At 42.8% G+C, this 21,647-nt stretch overlaps 1 protein-coding gene across 3 annotated transcripts in view; it reads left to right on the top strand.

Moving 5' to 3' along the window:
* FNDC3B (fibronectin type III domain containing 3B) overlaps positions 1-21,647 on the top strand; it is a 337,274-nt gene that overhangs the window by 77,031 nt on the left and 238,596 nt on the right. For all 3 annotated transcript variants that reach the window (XM_072752211.1, XM_072752212.1, XM_072752213.1), the window contains exon 3: positions 19,596-19,671. In XM_072752211.1, the coding sequence (XP_072608312.1) occupies positions 19,596-19,671 (76 nt within the window). The remainder of the gene's footprint in view (positions 1-19,595; positions 19,672-21,647) is intronic.

The following is a 21,647-nucleotide window of genomic DNA, read 5'->3' as shown; positions in this document are numbered from 1 at the left end:
TAATTCACTTACTTTTAAAGTATACAATCCAATGGAATTTGCTATATGGTTGTGCAACCATGACCACAATTTTAGAACCTTCTAATCACGATAAAAAGAAACTCTGGTGTTGTTGCTTCCCAGTTCTTCCTTCCCCATACTCCTAGGCAACCACTAACCGACTCTCTCTCTGTAGGTCTTTTGCCCAATCTGGACATTTCATATAAATGAAATCCTGCAACATGTGGTCTTTTGTGTCTGGCTTCTTTGACCTAGCATAGTGTTTTCAAGGTTCATCCATGTAATGGCATGATCACTACATTAAACCCTTTTTACTGGCAAGTGAAACTCCGTCACATGGGCTTATTACACTTTGTTTATCCATTCATCAGTTGATGGACATTTGGGTTGTTTTGCTCTGGCTTTTATGAATAATGCTGCTGTGAACCTTTGTGTGCAAATTTTTGTGTGGATTTATATTTTCATTTCTCTTGGATATCTAACGAGGAGTGAAATGGAACAGCTGTATTTTGAATTATTGTTTTCTAAATAAAGTACCTCTGCTCCTCTCACTATAATTTCTCCTACCTCTGAATAGATCAGTGTAGCTAAATAAAGTTTTGCTTCCCTTCATATGCCTGACAATGTACTATGCTTGCCAGGTTTCCTGACCTGAGGTTTTGTGTATAGCTATATAAACCATAGTGAATGCCCATCAGCAATCAGAATATTGGTGTCTACATTTTCAGAATCTATGGTACATAAATTTAACTGTCTTTTGTTTTAGAGGTTTAAACAAAATAAAATAAAAAGGTAACTGCTAGTTTGAAGAATGAAAAGAAAGAATTAAATATCAGCCAAATTTCCAACTTTTTTCTATTGGTTTCGTGTTTTATTTTTTTATTTAAAGATGAGAGAGAGAGAGAGAGAGAGAGAGAGGGAGGGAGCACGCGTGAGCACACAAGCACATGTGAGCACACAAGTTGGGGGAGGGGCAGAGGGCAAGAAACTCAGACTCCGTGCTGGGCAGGGAGCCTGATGCAGGGTTCTCCATCCTGCGACCCTGCGATCATGACTTGAGCTGAAATCAGGAGTTGGATGCTTAACTGATTGACTCACCCATGTGTTCTTCTCTTGGTTTTAGTATTTTAATAATCTCTGAAGAAGAATTACAACAGTCACCAGTGTTTAAGTAAGGAAACCATTAAGTTAAGGACAGAAGTGTTAATGTAGACTTTGCTGATTTGCTTATTTAATGTGGGATAGTTATACCCTCCTGGAGGGTGGTACGTCTGCTGCTTTATATTCTTGTACTGTTGGGGACTCTTCTCCTATGTATGTTCATTAGGGGACCAGTGGGGTAGGGAGAGAGTCAGATGCCTCTCCGTCCTACTGTTCTTAGAGGGCAACTAGCACATGTTTTGTCATATTTCTTACGTCGTCTTCATTTTTTTTCCCCCCCTTTTAAGCTTGCAGGTATTAATTGCCAAATGAGTGTTCCTACTACCTCCTCTTCAGGAAGTAGATCTCCTTAAATGTAAACAGAAAACTTGTTTCTCCCAGCAGTTCAGGGTGACATGCGAACAGGCTTGCCCTGGAAGCCAGAAGGTTAAAGTACCTCAGCCGTGTCCACAGTTCTCTTGACTTTGTCCCTGCCTTTTTATCAGCATTGAGCATGTCATTTTATCAAGAGTTGAGGTTTTTTTCCCCCCCCCTCCTTTTGTTTCTTTCCAAACGCCTCTGTTTCTCCTAGATGGAATACACGGCCAGAGATTTCCTGGAGCATTCTTTTGAGTACACGTTTCCAGACAGCGCGTTAAACATATTAAAACTTTCCACATTCAGATGGTGCTCGTCATCGGCGTGTCTTTGACATCAAATGTGCTCCTCCTCCTAATCCAGTGACTTTTTCTTTTCGGGTTGATATCTTCTTAATAACTTTTTCTTGATGGCTCCCGTCTTGCATTCAGGAGTTCAAATCCTCTCACCACGCAGGTTTACTCTTTAAATATCCCTATAGCCACCGTGTCAGGGAGACCCAGAAGGCATTTTACAATCAGTATAGCGTAGACCAATGAATAAACGGTTCTTGGGAAGTTTGCCCAGAAGAAGAGAGATATTCAGATGAGAATGGGACTGGCAGTTAAAATAGAGGCTGTAGCTGTTATTGCTGAACATTATGTAAGAGGCTGGGGTTTGGGTTGAAAATGGAAAGAGGTTGGTCAGGTGTTGGGTTTGGCAAGCTCAGCGTGGGGAGGCTTGGTCTTTGGGCAGACTCTTTAGCATCAAGACGTATGAGAAGCGTGCGGTTTGTGCCAGTGTTGTAAGAAAATGGCCATCACAAACTGCCATCCACCTGCTGTCTGCCACTCACGCTCATAAAGGCCTCAGGTGCCCAGATGCTGTCATCTTGTCTTCAAGGTTTGGGATGGAAAGGAGCGAGAGGGCAGGATTTACAACTGAATTTAGTAATAGATTTGCTCATTTTCTTTTTTATTTATTTATTTTTTAAAGATTTTATGTATTTGAGAGAGCATGAGCAGCCGGGAGCCACAGAGGGAGAGGGAAAAACAGATACCCCGCTGAGCAGGGAGCCTGATGTGGGGCTCAGTCCCAGGACCCTGGGATTGTGACCTGAGCCGAAGCAGACACCTAACCCACTGAGCCACCCAGGAGCCCGATTTGTTCATTTTAATGAGTATTTGTCAAATGTCTTGCATGCAGGCACTGTATTAGGTGCTGCTGGGTGTTGGCAACGCGAAGATAAATAAGACAACTGTTCTCACCCTGAAGGAATGAGCAGCCGAGTTGGGGAGCAAAACAGTGGCTTGCCAAAATACAAAGACTGAACGTACACATACGTAGAGCCCCAGGAGAAGTGCTTGGATTGCAGGATGTGCCTTGGCCTGGGAGCACACGGGAGGGGAACCGGCAGGCGGGGGCCCAGGCCGGGTTGGGAGCGTCTGTGGGGAGGCTGAGCCTGGACAGGCATCACACTTGAAGCCAAGTCTAGGGCTGTGGCTCAGCTCTGTGGATCATGTGACCAGTTTGTTTTACGAAGTGGGACTGCTGTGTTAGGGATAGCAGGCTCAGTGCAGAGCTCGTGTGAGTAGCACCCCAGACAGGCCGTGTCTGCACATTCTACCCTCTTTTCTCTGAACTTTGGCTGTTCAGCTGTCATCATCTTTTTTTTTTTTTTTAAGATTTTATTTATTTATTCCTGAGAGACACACACAGAGAGAGAGAGAGAGAGAGGGGCAGAGACACAGGCAGAGGGAGAAGCAGGCTCCATGCGGGGAGCCCAACGTGGGACTCAGTCCCAGGGCCCCAGGATCGTGATCTGAGCCAAAGGCAGATGCTCAACATTGAGCCACCCAGGCGTCCCTTCTTAATGAAACTTTTTGTCCTGGATGCATCCAGCGTGGCTGTCCACCCCCTCGAGGTCTGTCCCCAGGGCTGCCGATCCCATAGAGATGCCGATTGCAAGCACCCCTCAACCAGAGCTCTTGGCCAGCATCACAGACAAGCCCCCTCTGCTGCTGAGGGCCTGCTTCTAACTGGAAATAAAAAGGTGTGAGTTTATCTAGGCCTGTGGACTGAGCTTACAGTCCTCTCTGCCTTAGGTTTGCCAATTCCCTCACTACAAAGGCTTCTGAAAAGTCATAGCCTCTGCATAATCTCCGTCTCATGAAGGAAAATGTTGATGCCATATTATCAGGGGGTGTTGTTATACGTGGCACCCACAATAATTACAACGTATGACATATAATTATGACAGCTCTGAGCTGTCTGGGTTGAGAGACACTTCAGAATTTAATTAGCCAAAGGCAGTAATAATACGAGACAAACTCTAGTCTGTAGCCTTCAAATGGTAGAAATTGAGCCGCCTTCAAAAAGGAGAGGATTAAGGAAAAACACTGGCATGGCAAAGTTGCGCTGCAAAATAACGGCAATTTTAAACTCTCCCATGGCCTTAACATTATGATTGTTTTGAGCTAGACTGTCTTTCGCGCTGTGAACTCCAGGAGCAGGCACTGCGTCTCTTTTTCACGCTCTGCTTGGCGTCTGAGGTGGCGTTGGGTCAGTCCCCCAGAACGAGTGAAGGATGGCTGAAATGAGCAGTTAATTCATCTAAACCAGGCCTTGAAAACTGGCCACCTGTTGCATTTATCATACAGGCCTTGTCCTCCTCCCCACTTCTGTACAGTTGATACAATTATGAAGAGAAATAATCAGGTGGCGGTACAAAGAGACTGGAAGCTTTACTTAAAATTCTGGATCTTTCTGTTAATCTGGAAAACCCAGCAGCTCCAGTAACACCGGGCTGGTCTGCCCACGTGGCAACAGTTGATTGGCAAAGAGTGGCAGCAGCCCAGGCTAGACGGGAGCTGTACTCCGACCACTTTACTCAGCTTCTGCACTTGCCTGTGCAAGTGGCTGTCTGAGTTTGGCACCTGGAAACTGGTAACATTTTATCTTTGAAATCGCATTTTGTGAGGCGCCTGGGTGGCTCAGTCGGTTAAGCGTCTGCCTTCGGCTCAGGTCATGACCCTGGAGTCCTGGGATCGAGCCCCACATCCAGCTCCCTGCTAAGTGGGGAGTCTGCTTCTCTCTCTTCCCCTCACCTCTACTTGTGACCTTTTTCTCTCTTTCTCTCAAATAAAGAAAATCTTTTTAAAAAAAAAAACAACTGCATTTTGTGCTCACTCTTCTCGTGTTTTATTTAGAGCAAAAATGTTTGGTTTTTCAGGCATGCTCATTTGTGTCTCATACTTAGGATTTTAAGCTTCTTAGTTTTCTGCTTGTGGCTTGTGAAATGAACTGGTGTGGGCTCTGGTTCATCTGGCTTTAGTTGGGAGGATTTCAATTATACGTCTTACAAGTTAGGGTCCATGTATTGTTTCTTTTGGCCTCTGCTTTTTAGTGAACAGAATTTGAGCCCCCATTCGGTGCCACATTGAGCACTCACTAAAGCTTAGGAAAGGCAGGAGGCGCCTTGCTTTTGCTGTTTACAGACTAGTTGGGGGACATTAAACACAGATGCAAGCTATCAGCGTTCCAAGGGCAGAGATGCAAATACTTGTGTTTATGATCTCGTTTTAGAGGCTCCAAGAATTGAGAATTCCTTAAATACTTCCTGAAACAGATTTTTTTTTTAAAAGCAGACTTTCCTGGTGTTACCTAGATGAAGCATTTAATACCATTTGTATCTTAATTTTATCTTTAGATAAGATGAACTGTGATGGTTTCCCAGCCTCTAAGGTCTGTTTACTTTTGATGTGTATTTGTCCTGTTAAAGTGTGATGTGACTTGCTGGATCTCCTAGCGCAGTAAAAATAATAGACACAGAGGAAGGAAAGATGGGACAGTTCTCCATCTACATGTGTTAAGACATATATATATGTTTGCATACAAGCGTTTTCACGTTGGTAGCCTTTTCTCTATTTTTGTTCAAATGATTGATTTTAAAAATAAGCTCATATAGAAATGATACATGTTCCACTCCAAACAAGGCAATAGTGAGCAAACTGTATAAAATTAGTAACATGAATCTTTAAGTTCAAAATGCCTGTGTGTAAAGTAAGCAGCCTGCCGAGGAGCCAGCTGCTGAAGCGACAGTATTCTATCAAGGTAATTCTGGGTTTAGCTGCCTTCAGACCACATTTATTTCCCCGTTTAAATTGGGAATGGCCAGAACTAGGTGCCTCTTAGTAATTTTCCAGTCAGCTCTACCTTGAGAATAAATTGAAGCTGAGCGCTAGTGGGCCTCCAGAAAAAAGCGGAATTCACGGGCCACTTTAGCGTTAATTCCTATGTCAGTGTTGCTTCTCAGCCCTGGGCCTTTTTCCTTAATAGGAGACCATCAGATCAGATCATTGCTGAGAGGGAATGTGTTTTATGGGCAGCAGGTGTGTTTAGCACGATCATTAATTAGAATAACTTGACCCTGCCTCTCCTAGATCCACTCTTTATTGCCCATTCCTTACCCCTTTGCGGTAGAGTAGGTTTGCATTTGGATAAAATGGACAGCCTGCGTTTAGAAAATTACTTCATTAGAGGTTTTTGCTTGGCAAATAATTGGGCAGTTACATGGAGACAGCACAGAGCTGGAGCTGACTGGTCTAGCTTTGGGGACAGGTTGACCAGAAAGTGTGAATCAGTAAAGCTGCCATCGGGGTTCCATTCCTATTGTTTTCAAGAAATGGAAATTAAATTATGTGAGCCAGATCTTAGATTTGGAGAGAAATGGACTTGTGTTTGTTACCTGGTTATGTTTCATGACTTAAGTTTTTAAGAGGTGTTGAGATGTTCTTGTGTTTTCTAAGGATTAGAAAAATTCAGCATTGACTGAAATGTATTACTACTTCAGACAGAAGTTTCTTTGGTCTTTGTATTGGATTGTTTTAGTTCTTGGGAGAATGAAACCTTGACAGACTGAATCGTGTGCTTCGTTTAGTGATGTGGTTTGGTAGCTGAATTGGTCAGAGTCGTGCACCTCATACTTCTTTTCTGAGTTCACCATTTTTTCCCCAAGATTTTATTTATTGTAGAGAGAGAGAGCGCACAAGCACGTAAGCTGGCAGAGGAGCAGAGGGAGAGGAAAAGCAGGCTCCCCTCTGAGCAGGGAGCCGAAGCGGGGCTTGATCCCAGGACCCTGGGATCATGGCCTGAGCCAAAGGCAGGCAGACGTTCAACCAATTGAGCCACCCAGGTGCCCCTGACATCACCATTTTAATGTTTATTTTGTATTGTCAGAATGGGTCTGTTTGAGACCCATCTTATTACCTTGTACAAAGTCCATATAAAAAGCATCCTCAAAAAATGGCTGTTTATTTTTAATGTATTTGTTGACTTTAATCATGACTGAAAATAAAAGTAATAGAAATATGAATATAATATGAATTATGAAGGAATAGCATCCATATTTTTCTTTAGGGATTGTGAAGGGAAATTGGACCTGAGGCTTTATATACCCTGTCTGTGAATAACGCCTGTCTTAAAGACCCGGGGAGTCCATTGAAGGTAGAGTTGGGTGATGGAGGACATTATCCCTTAATAGAGGAGTGTTCACAACTAGTTTACTTTTCAAGAGCCCCCATTGTCTCATTTTTAAAGTGTTTTTTCTCAGGGTCAGGCACTGAGGAGTTTTCCCATTTTTTTTTTTTTTTATCAACTGCCTCTGCACATCCTGCTTCTTCAAGCGGCCTTGGAACTTAACAGAGCCTCCCATAAGGAGCCTTGAGGACAGGCACCACACCGGGCTGTGTGCTCCTCCTTTGGAGGGAAGCAGTGGCTCATTTTCTGACCATTATTGTAACACCAAGGGGAAAAGATTCTATAAGGTTGCCTCGTCCAGGGCAATGTAGAAGATTGATTAAAGGTCAGAGGTTTGACACTGAAAGAATTCCAAATATCTGAGTTTTTGGCGTTTACCTCAAACCTAAATGTTGTTACTCTGTTAGCTTGCCGATCACCAGTGGGCTTTTGGTCTCCACTTTTAGTTGAGTGGTTATTTGTGGGCTTGTAAGTTGGGTTGTTGGAAAGAATGGCTATTGTTTGATATTTTGATTCCTTTTGTTCCCTCTGTGGTGGAGGGAGTGAATAATAACTGAGGGCTTATGAGGTGCTAGGAATGGTGCTAAGCACTTATATACATCATTTCATCCAGTAATCACACACCCCATAAGGTGGTGATCATTTTTACGGACAGAACCGGAGGCAAGAAAGGTTAAGTACTTGCATCTGGCAAATCACAGAACTGGGATTTGAGTCCATGCAGAACTTACCTTCCAGGAAGGGCGGGGTTGCTTGGGTTAAGCATATTATATTGTCTTGTTCAGGTAAACAGTTGGGAGAGACTCTGGGGACTGGGTTTTTGCCTGATAGTAAATTATACAGTTCGTTGCGAAGAGTGTTCCTGTTCTGTCATCTTCCCAGTAGCTCTGGAAGGTGGCAGTGATCCTGGATCTAGAGCTTCTGAAAATTGCCGACCAGGTGGTAGTGGTGGAGTCTGAGGCCTGGAGGCCTGGGTTGAGCTTGGAGGAGGAGCTGGGAGTGAAGTCATCGGAGGCCCAGGTCACCAGAGCTCCTCCCTTTCTTTCCTTGGGGGAATGGTTCTTTCCTGGAGATTCCCCCCTGGGGTTGTCAGCAACTTCAGAGAGAGAGCCTGAGCCCTTGATGACAAGGAAGGGAAGCAGGGGTTCCTTGTCCTAGGGAGGCTCACCCCGGGAGCTAAGGAGATGACCTTTTTGTCTGCCTGCTTTTCCTCCCAAGCCCCGCCTTTCATTTCCATTCAAAAATTACATCAGCCCAGAGGCAGAGTTTTTGTGTCTGGAGAAGTCTAAAAACTTATTGTAAGACTTGAACCTATTAGGTTGTTTGTTTTCCATTCTGCATTTATAATTATGTCTCTCAAGTAATGCCAAAATTACAAGAGAAAAAAACCCACCCTAAGTTTATCCTTCAAAGGGAAAGAAAACGGCCCCTCTGCTGCTTGGGCACTTCTTAAGCCTCCCACTTCGGCTTATGCTGGCTCTCCGGGCCACTACAGAAGTGAGTGTCCCGCAGCATTTGCACCACGAGCCAGGACACCACACCCGTTCGCTAGCCAGGTCCTCGTTCCCTTTGTTTTAGATTGATGAAGGGCTGCTTGGACTTTGTCTCTCCTCAAGATGTTAATTATATGTTTCAAAATCATGTGTTCTGTTAAAAATCACTTACGCATAGCCTTGGAAGGAGACGCAGAGGCCGGGAGTTGCTTCAGGGGTGCAGAATATTGTTTTGGAGGCCTTGGGAAATAAATCTTAAGCGTTAGTTCATTTACCACCAAGACATATTTAGTCAGTGTATATAAACAAAAGAAGTCACAGTGTGCCTGGACATTATTTGTCCCAGATGGAGTTTAAACTTGGCTCATTCTCCTGCACTGATGTCATGGCGCACAGACTGGCCCCGAATCAGAGCTGTGCACAGAACCCGCTGTGTGCTGGTGTGTGCCGAGGGCGGGGGCAGGCGGGCAGGGGCTGGCCGGAAAATCTTTGTCACATTTTTTCCTTCGTTGTCTGCAGAGACTAGTGTCAGCCCTGAATTTGGACTTGGTGCAGAATGAGGGAAGAATTGGACTAATCCGTCCATTGGTACAGCTCGGTATGTGTGCGCACCCAGGGAGAGCCTCATTTCAAGCCCGGGAGGACGAACGTGCGCCCAGCTTTCCAAAAGCTTTGCTTGCGGAGCTCTGCTACCAAGATCTAGAAAGGAAAATCTTAAAGCATTACATTTTTGAGGAGTGCTTGCAGTCTGTTTGTCTTGAAACCTTAAATCTGGACAGCTTCTTTAAACTTTTTAATGGTCTTAAGTATCCAGCTGTATGATTCTGTTTTCCTGGAATGTATGGTGGATAACCTCTCAGGCTACTTGCTTAAGTGTTTGAAAAGGCAAAGGCCTGATGCTCCTTGGAGGATCTGGCCAAGTTTAATTCTTCCTGTGTTCTTGGAGAAGGCAGCTGATGGGTAAAGAAAAGGGTTTCCTGGAATTCTGAATAGTTAGTAGGAAATTTCCACCTACTGTGGCATTACTTTATTACTTTTTGTTGCTGACTTTCGTTATGATAATCTTAATTAGACATATTTCCAATTAACCCAAAATGTTATGTGGATGTAAAGGGCTTAGATTTCAGAACTTCTGGGAATGGATTCCAAAGTCACTATTCTTGCCCGAATCCACGGAAGCTGACCAGACAATGGAATGTGAATGAGTTGGGAGGTGAACCTTTAAGGAAAGCCAGAATGTGTCTCAGAAAATCTGGTCAGAGGTGAGAATTGGCTGGTTTTAAGGTTGTGGGTTTTGTTGTTGTTGTTGCATTTTTTTGTTTGTTGAGGCCTTTTTTGTTTTTGTTTTTGTTTTGTTTTAGAAGATGAAACAAAGATTCTGGTTTTGGTTTTTTTTTTTTTTTTTTTTAAACATACTCTCTCTTTAGAGGCCACTTTTTTCTTTGAGATTGGTCCCTGGTAGAAATTTGAAGAAAAAGAAGCACTAATAGTTGTTTACTGAGCACATATTACGTGTAAGGCCTAATACCAGGGCTGCATTAGGGTTCCTTTTTTCTCCAAGTGCACATGTGAGGTATTCTCTCTCTCTCTCTCTCTCTCCCTCTCTCTCTCTCTCTCTCTCTTCTGGATGAAGGCCTATGGAGATAGAACATTTAGTGCCCTATAGAGCAGACCAGGACTCACCTGCTATCCATCTGATTTGCTCTTCTCACTGTATGGCTTGGCTATCTTTGTTGATTTTTTTTTTTTTTAGACTCTTATTTTAATTTCAACTCATTTTTGACCTAAAAGTAGCAGAGAGTGACCTAACTACTCAATATTTACAATCTGGCATGTTGTTTAGAAGACAGCTCTGGCCTGAGTTCCATTTAATTTTATCTCGACATCTAGCATGGCAGGAGAAGACGCTTAAACACGTGGAAGAAATATGTGCTGTTGCGTACTCATTTTTAAAAAATCTTTGAAGTGCTTAAGATTGGCTTTTTTAAATTTAAAGATGGTGTAGGTGGTATGGTTTTATCTAAAATTCTGAGTCCTTTTCAAACCTCTTTGTGTATGTACAGTATGATAAAAGGCAAACTCTAACTTCGGGATTTAAACGATGAATTAACTAGTTTGAAATGGAATTATTGAAGAATCAGAAAGCCAGTGTTTGGGGGATATGATTAATTTTGGACCCTTGGAAATGAGTAATGGTTCTCCTTGACTCCTAATTAGATCTGGTTCCCCAGTATCCTACAAGTCCTCTGTTCGCGGTGCGCAAACCCATTACAATACAAGTGTGGTAGGTGGACAACATAATCTACTGTGACTGCTCAGTGAGTTGACTAGATACAAAGGAAGGGAATGCTAGATTGCCTGTTGAATGCTCTTGGGCTTAGCTTTTTAGAGTAAGGGCCAAGAACCTGAAGAGAAGAAATAACAGAAAAAGTTGAGGAGGAGGCATGAGCCAGGGGCTGACTATGGATGCCTGTCAATGGTAGCAGGGTGGAAATGGAAGTGGCGGAGTCACAGAGAACAGAACTAGAGTGATGGGAAGTAGGAAAAAAAGGAAGTAGAGCCATAGACATTACAATACATCCATAATCTTAGAAACTTCAATGTTGGTAAAGAGGTAGGGCAGGACTTGTCCGCAGCAAACCCTGGGACCTGGCTCGCCGTATTCAGTTATTTTTGAAAACTTAACCTTTGCACAACACGATCCCTGAATTATATCACAAGTGGATTTTTTTCCATTAATGTTTTCACTGGTCTCCATGTGTTCAGTGTCTCCCATCTCAGTTTGAGTTTCTCCTTGCTCTCAGAGTCATTTTAGTAGTGTTGCTTTCCCACCGGGAAGGACTGCTGTTCACAGGATTAGGTCCAGGCTTCTAAGTGGGGTGAACAAAGACTTTTCCTAGGTATCCCTGCTCTGCAGGCTCACCTGTACCCCTCTGTGCCACACGTATGCCTCTAGGGCCACGTCGGAACTCTAAACACATCCTCCCGTGCAGGCCTCCGTGCATGTGTTTGCTTGCGCGATTGTTCTTTTGCTTATCTGCTTGCAGTCTCTTGCTCCCGCCTTCAGTGTCCCTCCCATCTGTGATTTTCTCTGATTTCTCAGTGCTTTCTTTGGTGTCCATAGCTCTTAGAAGCCAAATAGTCATATGTTATTACAGTTAATTGTATTTTCTACCCTTGTACCAGCACACAAATAAGTAGGATGTCCTCTTTCTCATCTTAGAATCATCAGTGCTTTATAAAGGGCCTGACATATAGTAACTACTCAGCAAATGTTTTCAAAAAATCAAGGCTTCAATAATTGCATTGGGCTTTGATTTGAATAAGTTTAATGGATGGAAAGTCAAGGGATGAATAAGTGACAACATACTGTACAGTGGGGGGAGAGAGAGCACTCTCTGTTCTGTAAAATCCTTCCCAAACCCTGGAATATGACCTATTAGTACTCCCTTCTGATTTTATGTCAGTGGGTGTAAGCCACCAGGCAATAGTAGTGTTAATTAAGTAGTGTTAAGCAATTGAAAAAATAGAGTAATATAGAAAAGTTAGCTTTGGGGATGCCTGGGTGGCTCAGTCGGTTAAGCGTCTGCCTTCAGCTAAGGTCACATGATCCTAGAGTCCTGGGATTGAGCCCTGCATTAGGCTCTATGCTCAGCAGAGTCTGCTTCTCCCTCTCCCTGCCATTCCCCCTGCTTGTGCTCTTTCTCTTCTCTGTCAAATATATAAATAAAATCTTAAAAAAAAAAAAAAAAAAAAGAAAAAGTTAGCTCTAGAATATTTAATGACAAAATAGTGGGGACTGATTTCCTATCAAAAGGATGAGAACATTCTTTGTGGGTATATAATTTCTTGATTATGTCTTAGGGGGAAGAACAGTGTTAACTGAAGGATATGGCCAACATGGAAATAGGTTTAAAAAATATTGGAATATTGGGACTATAGGCAGTTAAATGTTTCTTCACTGAACTGACCTTGAGATTCCGATAGTTTGTTCAGGTTCAATGCATAGCTTACCAGAGGTGCGTGACCTGAAGTACCACAGCAGCATGGGTCATATTACTCCTCCTTAGCCAGTCAAAACTAGATATGGGGTAGCTGGATCTAAATGGTGGGAAACATTTTCGAATCAGTGTGCAAACCATATTCACGGTGGGGCTGGTTAGGTGAAAAGCAGTTTAAACTGCTCATTCCCTGTGAGTGTGGCCAGAGCCCAGCCTATGGGCATGGGGTGCGTTGATGGAAGTGAGGGGTAGAAGAAGTTGTATCTCATTTGGACAGTTTTTTTTTTTTTTTAAAAGATTTCATTTATTTATTTATTTAGAGAGAGAGAGAGACAGTGGGAGCATGAGTAGAAGCAGAGGGAGAGGGAGTGATAACCTCAAGCAGACTCTGAGCTCTGGGCTCAATCTCATGACCCTAAGATCATGCCCTGAGCTGAAGTGAAGATTTACATGGCCAACCGACTGAGCCACCCAGGCATCCCTCACCTGATGGACATTTTTGAGAAAGATTAACCCTGAAGTGGTATTGACAGTAACCAGATTTTGTTTTCTGTGAGCATAATTTTCAACTAAAGGAAAAGAAAGAATTATATTTTTGGTGAAGAGCTATGTGAAAAATACATTTAATAAAACAAAAATTAGTGAAGTAGATGTCATGGTGCTTCAAGTGCCCAAGGATATATGGTAGCTGTTACTTTTAGCCAGGGAAAAACTATACTTAAGCTTACATAGAATTTTGGTCTTTTAGATTCTTGGTTTTTATCTTGAAAGTCCTGTAGTTGAAACCTTAGACTCTGGCATTTGTGGCTCTCTTAAAAGAGGCTTTTAACCTACATTTGGCCATCTATATTACATTTTGCATTTTTTCCATTTAAGTTAAGGCTATATTTTTATTCTTAGCAACCAGCAGCTCTTTTTTGTAATAGAATCTCTTTATTCAAGGCAGTGTACAATTAAAGTAGCAATGTATGACTTGTTACAAGCTGCTATTGTATTCTCTTTATAGCTTACCACTATCTATAAATGTTTTCTTTTTGTTTAAACTCTACACCCTCCCTTCCCCTGCACTACCCTTCCTCATCCCGTGGAAGTTCTGTTCATCAGCCTGACGTGGGCCAAACTGTACTATCTAACGCTCTATTCCTAATGTCTGACCCTTACTGGTCACTTACTGATATTTGCTGAATTAATAGAGATGTAGCAGTAATTCTTCTGAGGCCGCTTGTTTCGTGAAATGGACTTTTTGAACTCTTGAATTCTAGATTTTCAGCAGGCAGTGGCATGATTTCAGTGCATAAAAATGTCCTCCTTGGTTTGTCTGATTTCTCTTCCCTTGGTTACCTATTAATCCATTCTTGTCTTTTTTGTTAATGATGGGTGACTTTGGGAAGCATAGAAGCTAGAGATGCCATTGTCCCCAGAGCCCCCTTTTATTTTTCTTATGCCTACTCTTGGGCCATGAGAAGTGGCATCTAGTGATTGTGATAGTCAGTGATTAGCAACTTGGTCCATCTTAGGGTTCGAGTGGAATTCAAGGACTTGGCAAGGATTTTATGAGATTAAAACCTCCTATGTATAAAAGCCACTGTTAGTTGTTAGTTAAGGGTTCCCTTACCACCTAACTGTCATATTGGGAATTATGGGCTCTGGCTCAGGGAGTGGGCTTGGATTTCCTAGAACAGAACTCGTCCTCAGAGCCTGCCTTGGAGACATGCCTTTGACCCAGGGAAGTGAGTTCTCTCCTTATAGCTGTTTATTAACGTATCTTCATAAAGAATTGACTCTGAAGCCCATGCCTGTCAGAGGAGGGAACCTGGGTAAGAGAGCTGAGTGTGCATTTTGGTCAGATGGGGCTGGATTCCAGTGCTCACTCAGTCATTTTGTAGTTTTGTGACATTAGACCAGTCATTTACCCTCTAGAAGCCTCAGTTCCCCATCTATATAATCTATATAATAATACCTCTCTGGCAGACCATAGGGATTTAGTGATAACTGTTATTTATTATATAAAACCTAGGGGAAAAAAAGCTATTGAAAGGAGTTGATAAAGTAGCCTGCATCATTCTGAGTTAATTTTAGAGATATGTAATGGTCTTTTGAGGGCAACGACTTTTGAAACTTATGTTCTTTGGAGAAATCAGAGTATTAAAAATCTTGGATCTTTGGAGTGTTCGTGCTCCTTGCTTTAAACTGAACAGGTCCAGGGGCACCTAGTTGGCTCAGTTGATGGAGGGTGCGACTCTTGATCTCGGGGTTGTAAGTTTAAGCCTCATGTTGGGTGTTAAAATCTTTAAGAAATTAAAAAAAAAAAAAAAAGCTGAACAAGTCCTAATGCCCAGGAAGAAACAAAACAAGACTGTTTGTCCTATCAGTGCTGTAGACTGAGCAGCAGTTTCACATACCACGCGTATCCCCTTGCCGTGACCCAGGGTGTAAGTACTTTTGGAGGCTTCCTGGTCTTGTGTGTGTGTGTTTTTCCTGCCAGCTTTGGAGTCAGGCATCAGGTAGGACAGGTGAGCAGGTGAGACCACCAGTGGTTTTCCATCTTCTAGTACCTTTCTATTTTACCCGTCACGTTTTAATCTTGGGAAATTTCCTTTGTGTATGTTATTACTATAAAGATAATTGTTGGTTATTTGAAGCTCATCTTCTTTTTCCTGATTTGGAGCAAAGAGAAGGGACTCAAAACGTATGATGCCCACTTTTCCAGTTTGCCTGAGACCAACTCTGGTCTCTAGCCCAGACACCAGGGTCTCAAAAGTGTGTACTGATAGATGGTTTGGGCCTTCAAGGGCCTGGGTAGAGCTTGCCAGGATTTCTCTGGAGTTTGGGCATCTGGAGTGTGCATGTGTATTACCAGAAAAAAAAATGCTATTCTTCCTCTCATGTAATCAGAAGTCACTTTTTAAAAGGTACTAGGTATTCTTGGGGCACCTGGGTGGCTCATTCGTTTAAGTGTCTGCCTTCGGCTCCGATCATGATCTCAGGGGTCCTGGGATTGAGCCCCACTCCTGCTCCCTGGCCAGTGGAGAGCCTGCTTCTCTCCCTCTGCCTCACCACCCCCTGCTTATGTTCTCTCTCTCTCTCTCAAATAAATAGTCTTAAAAAAATTATTAGATATTCTTCGATAGACTCCGTCCTTATGTGGAACTAACTCTTCTGCAGCTTTTAGGTTGTATCGTTTGTTCCCCCTAAAGATAATCCGTTGGATAAGCATAAATCTGGCTGCCGGTGAGAAGTGCTCGTTTTTACCTACTACAGCGAAGAGTAAGACAAGCCTCACAGCGTGTGGCAAGTGGAGGAAGCTCCAAAAATGAAACAGGATCCCCTCTCCTGGCACAGTTTAGGTCTTGATTGTCTGGCTGTTGGATTTAACTTTTAAGAAAACTGCAGCTGTAACATTCCATCGTTAGGCAGCCCCGTTCTCCCCACAGAAGCTTCTGTGATGGACACATACGTGGCAGGGCCTGTCTGGTCAGGGGGCTGGTAATATTTTATTTGAGGCAGAAATTAGGAATTTGCCTCCAGGAATAATCTTAGATAATCATTGATCTGGTTAATCAGGCACCCGTGATTTCAGTCGGCAACTGGAGCTTTCCCCTGCCTCGTCTACCGGGTAAGAAGCGGGTTAGAGCCGCAGCTTTAAGGAAAGGCCGGTTAACGCCTGTTGAGCGGCCTTGTGGGGCGACGCTCTCGCCTTGCTGTGTTAGCCTTTTGCTTAATTGTGTGAGTTCTACCTCTTACTTTATTGCTTAAGACTTTGGAATAATGGTCACTTCCTGTTCATTAGGTTTTGACAAACTTGCCTCTGGCTATTCTGGGCTGTGGCTGTGGCCCTGACACGCTGGCCACCGAGGTGACAAGCCAGCGTAGCCTGAGGTTTGCTCTTCTGACTTGGTGAACGCGGTTCTGTTTCAACCTCCCTGGGGAAGGAGGATCTCTCAGCGGCTGAAATCGGTCCCCCTCCGGCCGGCCCCAGGACGCGGCGGGCATTGCTTTAACGCCGACTTTGGGAAAGCAGGAAATGCTTCGCGAGTGGACCCCCCCCCCCCCAAAAAAAAGATGATGATGATGATGAGGTCTGGACAGTGATGGGCAGTTCTCCGCCGTGCAGTTATGGGAACTGGTACCAGCTCTGTCTGACCAGGCGGGTGCCGCCGCGGCGCTTCCTCAGGCCTGTCGTCAGGACCAGCGCACCGGGCTGCTGTGTGTCAAGACTTTATTTTGTGGCCCTGGCCCGGCGACCTCCGGGTGACAGAGTGCTTTCTTTGAGAGCAGGTCCAGGCCGGGAGGAAGGCACCTTGCTCCATGACGGCTCTGGCTCTTGCACAGGAGACTTGCCTGGTTCCTGCGGCGACTCGGGAGGTGACAATCTGGTTGTCACAGCAACCCGGCAGCAGGGAAAGTCACAGGAACTAAACATTTGAAGAGAGGTATTTTAGTTGGACGCTTAAAAGCTCTTTACCTATGGTCCTTCTCCCTGAAGGAGCAGGGAGGGGGCAGGGGTCGCCGTGAGAGCAGGGGGACGGCGTCGGTGGCTTCTGGAGGCTCTGAACCGCGGCCTGACGTCCGTGGCCGCTAAGGGACCGTTAGACCCTTTCCGGGCCTGCGGGCTGCAGGTAAAGCCAGAATCTGGAGCGCGGCCCCATTCAGAAATCCCTGTTCTTGCCCAGGACTTCCCACGATACTGGTCAGTTGTACTTTGAGACCCTGCGCCCAGGACACGTGGGACACCTGGGAGAGGGGGCAAGAGAGAGGCAGTACATGAATTTGGGATTGTCAGACACTATCTGGGGCATAGTCTTGGTGTCCTTTGATTTTTTTTTTTTTTTCTCTCTAATTCTACAGGCCTGTATTATAGGTCTTATCCCTGGAGGTTTCAACACAAGCAGCTGATCTCTGCTCTGTTACAGTAATGTTGGAATTGGTCTAAGGACTTTTAAAAAGACATGAATAATTTTCTTTATTGGAGTGTTTTTTTTTTTTTATTCCGTTGTAGTCGAGTTCTGTTCTATGTTTATGTAGAAATGAAGTTAAAACTATTTTCGTGTTAGGAATAACTTTAAAAGCTCAGTTTCAAGAAAGCAATAGAAATGTTTTAATCACTCTGTACAGATCTGAAGGGATTTCCTTTTGAGTTCTTAAAATGGCACATTGTGTTTACATTGGTGAGAATTTGAATACCTAAGACTGAAAGATTATTGACATAGTTACTGTACAGGAAAAATAAATTGCCTTGAAACCACCGTTGTAATTCAAGATAATGAGAAGCACCAGGGATGATGCTTGGACTGCTTTTTCCTGAATGATCTTGTTTTCTCCAGTTAGTGTATTTCCTGATTTAAATAATTTTAATATCCCAGCGGTGTCTCCTGTGGTGAATTATTAGAAGCAGCAAAATACATGGATATTAAAGGTTTGAGTTTTAAAGATGAAACGCTTTGATCTCAAATATTTCTAGAGAATAGAAATTATGGGACATACAGTAAATAAAGTTGAGGGTTTTTTTTAAAGTTGGTTTTTCTAAATTGAATATTATGAAAGCTTAATTTCTAAGTTAGAATACTGTCTGCAGTGGTTTTGTTATATGACTTTCATTCATTCAGTAGAAATAGTTATCGAGGACTTCATTTTGTGCTGTGTATACTTTTGAGCACTTATTTTATGCCAGAACTTGTCCTTCAGGGCCAATATTAAAGAAGCAAAGACAGACCCTAAAATGACTGCTTAACTGATTGCAGTTGTAGATCCTGGGAAGGAGAAGCATAGATGTGTGGGCTCACGTGCCTGTATTAGCACATACAGTGGGAGACCCAACCTGTCCTGGGAAGCAGATGCCACTTCTTAAGCTGACAAGAATGACTAGGCATTCGTCACTGGTCAGAGAAGGAGTAAGGTGGGTGGTCGGCAGAGGTGCAGCAGGCCAGGGAAACCATTGCAGATAGAGGGAACGGTATGCTTGATGGTTTCGGTGCAGGGGACAGGGCTTGGCTTGCTCCAGGAACCCTAAAATGAATGTGACACCCACATCCTTCCTATTTCCAGAAGTGTACAGTAATTATTTTAATAGTGTTAACCTCGCACACGGTGATTTTTATGTACAGTTTTCAAATTCGGATTACATCCTTTGATACGTAGTTAGATACAAATTAGTGATTTTTTTTTTTTTTCCTTTTGTTACCTAAAGGAACTAGATGAGATCTAAAACTGAAGCTCCTGAAAGGACATCCTTGGTTGTTCCTCTGCATACTGTAGTCTTTGGTCTAGTCTTAGAAGTTGTCTACTTATATTAAATATTAGGGGTGCTTGAGTGGCTCAATCCATTGAGCATCCAGCTCATGGTTTTGGCTCAGGTCATGATCTCATGGGTTGGGGGATTGAGTGCTGTGTGGGGCTTCTCACTTCAGTGGGGTGCCTGCTTGAAAAATTCACCTCCTCTGCTCGTGTATACTCTTGCATGCTCTCTCAAAATAGGTAAATAAAATTTTTAAAATAAGCAAATATTAATGTTCACTGATACTTAGATAATAGATTTAAAGATACAAGCGTTGAGGCCTATTTCTAATATTACTCATTTATTTTATAGGGTTTATTGTTAGTTCCAGAACTCTGTTTCCCAAACATTTTTCTTATAAATTGCCTCCTTTTGTTACACAGTAGAATCCTATAACTCAAGTCAGTAACGGACACTTGGGAAGAGTATGCGCAACAGTGTTTGGCCAGAGCCACATTTTTCTGTGCCTTTGTCCTAAGCTTCTGTCCTTAGAGTTTCTGGTCTATTCTCTTCTTGATTTGTTGTTTCTACATTAGTGAAAGAAAAAAATGGAGTTTTTTAGGTTTACTGCATCGTAACCAACACAGGAGAATTCAGTTTAGCTAAATTCAAATGCATGTACTTACCCCCTTCACATTTGAACCAGGTCTAAGACGTAGCCTAAGTCGTGTGTTTATACAGGATTCTGTGCCACATACTTCCTGTCGACTACATAAATTCAAGTAATAAAACCGTTGAAGAGAAACCCCAGATGCTCTAGTATTAAATTGAAATTAATGTTTTTCTGTGCAGGTCATTCTCGTTCAAGTTAATCCAGGTGAGACATTTACAATAAGAGCGGAGGATGGAACACTTCAGTGCATTCAAGGTAAGGAAATTCTTGTCAGCCTTCCAATCAAAGGAGTTCCTCTTTTATTTATTGTTTAAAGGAAGTAAAGTTTTTCTTTGTGTCTGTGTGTTTTTTTCCGGAAGTAAAATCTATCTTGGATTTTCAGAAACTTAAATTTTTCTGTAAAATAGGGTCTTGATGTTAATGTAGGCCTATGATATATGAGGGACAAAGTGAAATGCGTCTAGTATTCTGTTGACTTTTCAGTGAGTTAATTTAACTTCGGAAAGCTTGTAGTGTCTTTTAATAAGTTACGGAATTTGGAAAATGTTTGAGATTTTGAAAGACTTGAAATTTTCAGCTGAGAACAGGAACTTTTTCAAGCTAGTTCAAGGTTTCAAGTATATATTGGGATGCTAACTAGTTGATGATTTTCGAGGTAAAAGTCTCTAAGTGTCTGTTATTTGTTACTGATTAACAGATTATTCCAAAATTTAGTGGCTTAAAATAACAACATGAATTATCCCACAGTTTTTGTGGGTCAGGAATTTGCTGTGTCCCACGGCCCTGTGCCTCTCAAGATGCCGAAATCCAGGTGGGGGTTAGAGCTGCCATCTTTGTAAGGCATGAATGGGTCCGTCTGTTTCCAGGCTTGCTTGACGGAGTTTGTTGGTAGGATTTCGGTTTTTGTGGGCTGTCGGCAAGAAGCTTCCCTTAGTTCCTGGCTAAGTGGCTTCTGCATGAGACAGCCAGCTTCATCGGGGCAGCAACTGGAGGGCAAGGGGGCGGTACTAGGTCCAGCCCACTCAAGAAAGGGAATTTGCACAGTGTGGGGACATTGGCAGGTGGGAATCACTGGGGGTCATTTTCGGAAGCTACCCACCACCGTCCGCCTTCGGTCCCTAATAATTCATGTCCCTCCATTTGCAAAATATTCCCTTGCACATTCTCTAAATGTCTTATTCCATTACAGCCTTAGCTTTGAATCCCGAATCTTGTCATCTAAGTAAGTTCCAGGTGTAGGTGACATTCCTTGGGTTTAGTTCTTTCAGTACGACTGCCAGGGCATCTCAGTCTCTAGTTGTATGTACAGTGCCTCCTCTCTGTAGTTCACTGTAGAAAGAAGTGACTTAGGTGTTGAACCATAAGAAGTTCAGTCCACAGCCTGTGTACACTGCTGTGTTGGAGGGCACTGTTCGTGGCCGCTCTTTCTGGCAGTCATTGGGATTATAGGGCAGATGGCAAACTGGCATGTAATAGAGTTTGATACTAGGTTATCGATTGGTCAAGAATTTGATCAGAGGCCTTATTTTTAATTCCTGGACTTGCTCACCAATACATAAATGAATGGATGAAAATGCCCTTTAGATTCAGTTTCCCATAATGAGCAGCATGGAAAAAGATGATTTTTCTCCTGCTTTAATAGCAGAGCATGCCGCTTTGTAGTTGTGCTACTTGTTTTTGTACCTATAAGAACAAAATTTAGGAAAACTTACTTTTGGAGAAAGGAGTGTGTTTTCAAGAATTCACGCCTAATGAATTCTGACTGCAGTTTGATAATCTGAAATGGCTTAACCGTTTTATTAATGATTTTTACTGACTGCATTTCTCTGACCATTATGTTCCTGAAATTGATCTTTGGTGTTCTGAGTCATTTAAAACCTGAAACTAGGCTTTCGTGATGAATCATACAGAGAAACTTCAGGTAAAAGAAAGGAAATAGATATTTTAAAATAGTATGGGATATAAAATCTACTTACTTGTCGTTTTATAATAAATAGATATTGGCAACAAATAAAACCTCAAAATCCACTTTTAAATTCTAATTTAAAGTAAAAAAAAAAAAAAATCCTGCTAGAAAAAAAAAAGTCATTGCACCTATGTAGAATGAACCTGGTACTTTCAGCTCAGTAGGAAAGCATTTGAGCTTGACCCTGGTTAACAGTGGAGCCCCATGAATTAATTGGCAGGTAGACTGTGTTCCTCTACAACCAAGTGTGTGTAATAGAATCCAT

The sequence above is a fragment of the Vulpes vulpes genome, chromosome 3 (assembly GCF_048418805.1).
Source record: "Vulpes vulpes isolate BD-2025 chromosome 3, VulVul3, whole genome shotgun sequence".
NCBI classification, from domain to species: domain Eukaryota; kingdom Metazoa; phylum Chordata; class Mammalia; order Carnivora; family Canidae; genus Vulpes; species Vulpes vulpes.
The sequence above is the reverse complement of the archived record's forward strand: the minus strand, read 5'-3'. Positions and strand labels throughout refer to the sequence as shown.